The sequence below is a fragment of the Nilaparvata lugens genome, chromosome 8 (assembly GCF_014356525.2).
Source record: "Nilaparvata lugens isolate BPH chromosome 8, ASM1435652v1, whole genome shotgun sequence".
NCBI classification, from domain to species: domain Eukaryota; kingdom Metazoa; phylum Arthropoda; class Insecta; order Hemiptera; family Delphacidae; genus Nilaparvata; species Nilaparvata lugens.
Window position 1 is genome coordinate 48,370,646 of NC_052511.1, and position 7,286 is coordinate 48,377,931.

The window sequence follows — 7,286 nt, forward strand, 5'->3', positions numbered from 1 at the left end:
AGTTTTAGGTTAGGAACACTTTGTTGTCTCAGCTCGACTGGATATAGCCGGAAAATCCTATTCAATTCGGATCGAAAAATCGATCGGCCGGAGACGGCCGTAGAACCTGTTGCGATGGATGAGCATCTATTCCTTTCTTTGTTGGGGGATCGTTCGGTCGCCTTCGGTAGTTTTCGGCCGATGCTAGTTCGGACGAAAGCGGTTCTAGTGGACGGCCCAACCAAGGGCCTTTAAGGTCCTTAAAAACTTGAACTGATTTCTTAGGTCCTTGGTCATACAACTATTGAGTACATTGGAAGTGTTCTCATTCAAGATCGTTGAGAATTGATCACTTTTATTTATTCATTCTTTATTGATTGATACAATAAGTACATAATCACAAATGATAGGGAGAGAAAAAATAAAGCAACCTTGTGCTATTCCTCTCCCAAATTTAGATAGGGTTACACATAGTCCGAAATAGGTTAAGTCTGTAGTATTATAATTATCTTTAATCAATAATTGGTGGGGAAACCCCCATTTATGCAATATGAATGGAAACATTATGCCCAATTTGATCTCGCTTGTGGAATTTTGACTGCACATTTTTTGCACAATTAGGGAAGTTGGATACATTGTATTATATCCTAATTCTTTATGAAAAATTAAAGGGATGATGTGGAGGCCAACTATTAAACTCATAATCATACCTTAACTCTGACGTAACCCAACTGTTGTAGCTGATTTTTTTAACACTTGAATTATTCTTGATTATTGAACTATCATAAAAACATTCGAGCTTGCAAAAATTCTGCATTTTGCTAAGAAATAATACAGCTGACAAACTCATGAATAGAAATATTGAACCATATGGATTCAATTTTCTAAGTTTCATTCTTGTCAATTCAATTTTAATAATTACCGAAAACTACACATCTCAAGATTGGAAATATACAGTGTATATGTAGGCATTTGAGACGCATTAGTATATATTTGTTGTGTATCTGCCATATGCTAATAAAAAATAATTCATTATGTCATATACAGTGCACAAGAATACATACATAAATCTTTTTATGCTATAGGACTAAAAATCAGTTTACAAAAAAATAGATATTGCATTATCTACCAAGAATACTATTACTAGGTCATACTAAATTTGTAGAAAATTTGTAATTCATATATTATTTAATAACAAACAAACCACGACACAGCCACCAACCGATGGCCCAAAAAACTATACAAAATATAGTCCCAAAAACATAATGATTTGCACCAAAACAACAACAATAAAGGAAAATGTCCATATAATTTTAGACTTGTGTGTGGGACGAGTACCATTATACTGATTGATAGATTGATTTGAACTATAACTTCCATTGTTTTCTGTAACAGGTGTCCTAATGGATGAATGTGATTTTTAGGGCACAATACAGTTACCTGATCAATTTATTGAATATTTCTGATATTTCTCAGGGCACCTAACTTCGTTTGTGTTCGTGGTGAGTGGCGGAGGGGCCAAACTGCAGCGGTGTCGCAGGGTGACCCTACAGGAGGGGTGTCCGGTGACCTGCATCAGCTGGCGAGCGTGGATCAGCCGAGAGGCTCGTGATCCCACACTACTCGTCAACTGGCTGCCAACGTTGTCTGTCTATACAGGTGCGTGCTTAGGAACCCACTTACAATCAATTCCTCATCATCAATATTACTTATATTATTATTTAATGTGGAATGATAATTCTATCAAATTTGGAAAGGAACAGTTTCGAGATTCAGCATGTTGATCCTTTCCCAATGATTCATAATGAGTTGAGAATGATTTATTTATGAATTTATAAATAAACTAGCCGTCAGGCTCGCTTCGCTCGCCATATCCTTTCCAGGGCTCCGCCCCTGGATCGTCTACGATGAGATCAGCCAGCTCGCTTCGCTCGCTGCATTTTTCATTTGAGCATTGGAGCACGTTCCAGTCGGGGGCCAGACTAAACGTCTGGCTAAACGGTTATGGCGAGCGAAGCGAGCCTGACGGCTAGTAATATAAATCCCAGGAATAGCTCTGATTGAAGTAGCAGTGCCCAATCAATTTTTCCGCGATAAATGCATTTCAATCTTCAACTTGGTGCCAACCTAACAAAGTCAACTCAACTTAATGCCAACCTGACAAAATATTAATTAGTTACCAGTTAACAAATGTTTCGAAGAGGTACTCTCTCTAGATTATAGTTCTATATTAACTTAGCTACCAAATTTGAACGTTTTGGTCTGGTAGATTTTTAGTTCTGCGAGTGAGTGAGTGAGTGAGTGAGTCAGTCAGTCAGTCAGTGCCATTTCGCTTTTCTACATATATAAAAGCGAAATGGCACTCACTCACTGACTGACTGACTCACTCACTCACTCACTCACTCACTCGCAGAACTAAAATCTACCGGACCAAAAACGTTCAAATTTGGTAGGTATGTTCAGTTGGCCCTTTAGAGGCGCACTAAGAAATCTTTTGGCAATATTTAACTCTAAGGGTGGTTTTAAGGGTTTAAAGGTCGTCTTTTAGCATGTATATTCTTCTTCTCCCAATCCCTTAATTATAATTGAAATTACCATATCATATGTTACTATAGAACTATAATCTAGATAGAGTACCTCTTCGAAAAGTTGTAAACTGGCAACTAAATAAAATTTGTTAGGTTGGCACAAGTTGAAGATTTAAATGCATTTATCGCGGAAAAATGATTGGGCACTGCTACTTCAATCCTGGGAATATTTATATTACTAGCTATCAGGCTCGCTTCGCTCGCCATATCCGTTTAGCCAGACGTTTAGTCTGGTTCCCCGATGGATTGTCCTAACATATGATAAAAATGCTCAATGAAAAATGCAGGCGAGCGAAGCGAGCCTGCTGATCTACACCGTTCACACGGCGCCAATTGTCGCGACAACTGAGATTCCGAGTGGTGGGGGGCTTGCTGGGCCCAATTGGCTGTCCTCAGTCCACTCCCGGAGACAGTTGAATTGTCGGGACAGTTGGCAAGACAATTGGCCTGAAGTGTTTATACGAATACAATGATTTCATGCCAGTCTTGGCATGAAATATATTTCATTAATCGTTATTAATTTCATGAGAACCAATCAGAGAAGGCGTTTTTGAACAGACGGCTTCTCTGATTGGTTCTTGTGAAATTAACCAGCACTAAGTTGAGATTTATTAAGATTGAAATATAAGTTGCCTTATGACAATTGTCTTGCCAATTGGCATCGTATAAACTAGGCTTAAGAACCAGCTCGTTCAGTTGAATAATAAGAAACTATATTAATTTCATTGCAAATAAAATATATTTGATATAGAAATGATCATGCTTGTTTCATGTGGCTTCCAGTTTTGAATTCTATTGCTGTTTATAATTGTAACCTGTGTAACGCTCCAATGTTGTTAAGTTCGTTCGTGCGTGTCAGGTGATTGATTGAGTACTTTATTTATGTAGATTACAATATACTGGCTTATACACTTATATACAATGGCTTACAATACAGCAAAATTATAGATGAATTTACATAATATAGAGTAAGAAAATAATTATTGAACTGTATATGATATGAAAAAGTAATTTGTAATATAATAACTATAGATATTATATTGTTATGCATCTACATAAATTGGCGGAGCTTTGGACATATCAATGTCCATTCTTCGGAAAGAATATTAAAATATCCTCCCCACTAACTCTCTACCAAAACGTTAATTAATTAATTAAACTAAGGATTTATTTATTAATGGAATATTGTAAAAGTTCTAATTAATATAAATATTTAAGTGAAAAAAACAGAAAATTGATATAGTAAAATAATTATATAGGTAGATAAGATCAAATTATGATTAATAAAATGAAGTAGATCAGGGTTATCAACTTTAAGTAATATACAGCAGTAGCAGTGGATAATTAAAATAACATGAGTTTATATAATATATATACAATTCATTCTATAACAGGTTTAAAGGTTTGTATTTGTGGGATGGGTGGGGGATGGTTGTCATGTGATCGTTCTAGGGCCAGACAGTTTCAGTCATTTGTTCCATGACGATAGGTGATAGGTGATTAAATGCCTAACCTAAATTAAAAATAAAAAAATATCAAAAAATTAAGGTTGTTAAGTGTTTGCAACACATTGAATGGTTAATATTTGATTGATTGATCATTTTATAAATTCTGTTCCTGTTTCCATGCAGGGTGCTGGACCAGGAAGGGACACTGAAACTGAAACGTCGTTTCTCTGTTCGCCACAAGTCGGTCCGTTGTCCGGTGCGTTCCACGTTCTGTCCGCTCATGTCGTTCCGCGAAGGCGCATGCGTGGTAACCGGAAGTGAAGACTCGTGTGTGTATTTCCTCGACATTGAACGTGAGGTAAGGTTCAAAAATTAACGAAGCCGATTATAATTTGAAGGAGGATAAACGTAAAGTCAAATTCTTCCATGTGGCGTTCCACCACATAGAACACAAGATATTTGATTGGAATGATAGAAATAATGATTATTCAAAGAAGATCATAATATCTTGAGTTATCTTTCCTCTATGATAGTAATTAATTCATCTCTAATATATTTTTCCTCCACCTACTGTCTAAAGTACTTACTTTACTCCCTGAAACCTAATACTAAAGTGTCACTTTTTCGCTCTCGGTAGTAAAAAACAGAAAAACTCCCTAGGGAGTAAAAGTTACTCCATTTAAATAACATGGGGAGCATCTCTATTTTGAAACTTACATTGTAATAGGTTTGAAGGTCTAAGCTCAGATGAGAAAGCATAATAGAGGTGTATGTCATTGAGTCAACTGAATTCAATACCACAACCAGAAATTTGATTAACTCATGAAATATATGTTTGTATGATAATTATTATATTCTTAATATTAGTAGACGATAAAAATTTATACAATTTTTAAAATATTTTATTCTATTCAAAATACCAGCCAACAAATATTTTTGATCTGCAATTCAAATCTGAACCGCGTGATCTGGAGTCAGCCATTTTTGGTAGCTGCTCAGCTGATATAATTGTTACAACTTTTGCCGATAGATAGCACAATCGGCAGTGCCAATCAGACGACCGGTTTTTAGGTTTTAGATTTAGGTTATGTTGTTAGGAATCATTGTCACCAATACGTAAGTTATTAGAATGATTTTATTTGCAGTTTCTATAAAAAAATGTAGATGGAGGAAAAATGTTGTGTACATCACGAGCGAAAAATACTTTTTCTCCCTCAGGAGAATTGCTGCCCTCGGCTTCGCCTCGGGCTTCAAACTTTTTCCCACAGGGAGAAAAAGTCGTACTTTTCACTCTAGATATACAAATAACTATTATTCATCCATGAAATATATCTTTTCATGATTTTTCAATAAGACTCTTTTTTGATGTTCATCCAGTTTATTTTTACATCAACACTCTTATAGAACTATCTTAATCCTCTTCTTTTTTCAATTTATTATGATTCAGTTCAGCTTGGCGGTCAGTTGATGATATTGGGATGTTCAATCTTATGAGACATGTAAAACATGTCTGACAGATGACAAATCAACCAACTCATGAGATTTGAACATTGCAATTTGATGATAAATTTTCATTTCACGGAATTTGTCAGTCTATTTTAGAAACAGGATATATTCATTTATTGAATCATTGAGAATTATTATACAACTTACAGAAAAGTACCACAGGCTAACTTGCGCCCAAAACGGTTCCAATTCTAATTTATACAACACTAATTTATAAGAGTCACTTCAAAATTCTTTAATTGCACACTCAATTTACAATCCATACAAACAAAAATCATTTTTAAATGAAAAAAATACTTCTAAATTGAATTAAATTAATTACAAATAATTAGAAAACTCCAAACTTTGAAAAAACTAAAATTTTGGGACCGAAAAGACAGACACACTATTTAGAACTTATCACAGCTGGAGTTATAAGCTTAAATATATACTACTTTTTCTTCTAATCTATATGATGTGGAAATGAATGGTTTGATTGATAGAGGCCCGGTTGCACAAAAGCTGGTTGAATTTTAATCGTGATTAATTTCACGAGAACCAATCAGAGAGGGCGTTTTTGAACAGACGGCTTCTCTGATTGTTCTCGTGAAATTAACCGGCACTAAGTTAAGATTTATTAAGATTGATTGCTATTGTGCAACCGGCACAAAGCCTTCTAATATGTAAGATTTTACTGTCAATTCGATTATTCACTCAATAAATTAACAGTCACAAAAACCCTAAAGGAATAAATCGAGATTCTATTGTGCCATGTATGTTACAAATAATATTTACAAATTATTCACAAATAATTTTAATAAATTAAATAATTTTATCTGATGTTTCTGCAGGTTCGTCCAGTAGTGAACAAGTTGCAAGGTCATGCCTGTCCTGTGTTGGGTGTATCGTTCAACTATGACGAGTCCCTTCTAGCAACTAGCGATCTGCAGGGCTTGGTCATTGTGTGGAGCCGGGAGAAGAAGTAGCTATGTTAGCAACCAGTGACCTGCAGGGCTTGGTCATTGTGTGGAGCCGGGAGAAGAAGTAGAGGGATGGCTAGACAGAGTACAGTGGACAAGAGGATAAAAGGAGTACAGTGGAGGAGGTTAAGAGCAGTGCGCTGACAAGAGTATTGCTATAGTGAGGTCCATGTTATAATGACAGTGTTTGATTAGCAATGGTATTGCTATCCTTGTCTATCATTCAATAAAGCGGATAACGCTACCTCTCTCTCGCTTTGCTCTATTGCCGGATCGGCTTTTAACAATGTCGAATTAGTATAATAAAAATATTTATTGATAATATCTAGTTAGTCTAAACAAGACAAGACACGTTTAGTCACAGTACTTCACATAGTTGCTTTTGAAGATATGTCTAATTGCAATGACTAATCAGTGTGAGTTGCGCCACAATCAGCTATGTGAAGTATTGTGACTAAACGTTTCTTATCTTGTCTTGACTAACTGGTGTGTGCCTAAAGGTGCGTACAGATATACGCGCCGCGAACATGAGCAATTCACTTTTAAACAGCTGATGCCAAGCTGTATTTTTACAGAAACGGTAAGATACAGATATAAAAATGCGTAAATCTGTACGCACCTTAAGGAGTGAATGAAGTTATGGTTCAACGCGGAAGATATTTTGTCTGAGGTCTCACTGAAACAGAATACTAAAGTTCTACTTTATTTTTCAGTCACGGTACTTGAAACTTTTCTGTATTATGCAGATGTGAATAAATTGGAAGTTGCATTTGTTCAAATACTAATTAATGAAAAATATTATTAAA

General features: G+C 35.6%; 1 protein-coding gene across 1 annotated transcript in view; it reads left to right on the forward strand.

The window, feature by feature from the left end:
• Positions 1–6,756, forward strand: part of LOC120352863 (WD repeat-containing protein 13-like) — an 8,007-nt gene extending 1,251 nt beyond the window's left edge. The window contains 4 exon segments of the mRNA XM_039435173.1: positions 1,456–1,608; positions 1,611–1,638; positions 4,199–4,373; positions 6,352–6,756. Of these exon segments, the coding sequence (XP_039291107.1) occupies positions 1,456–1,608; positions 1,611–1,638; positions 4,199–4,373; positions 6,352–6,486 (491 nt within the window). The 3' untranslated portion in view covers positions 6,487–6,756.
• The last annotated feature ends 530 nt before the right edge of the window (positions 6,757–7,286 follow it).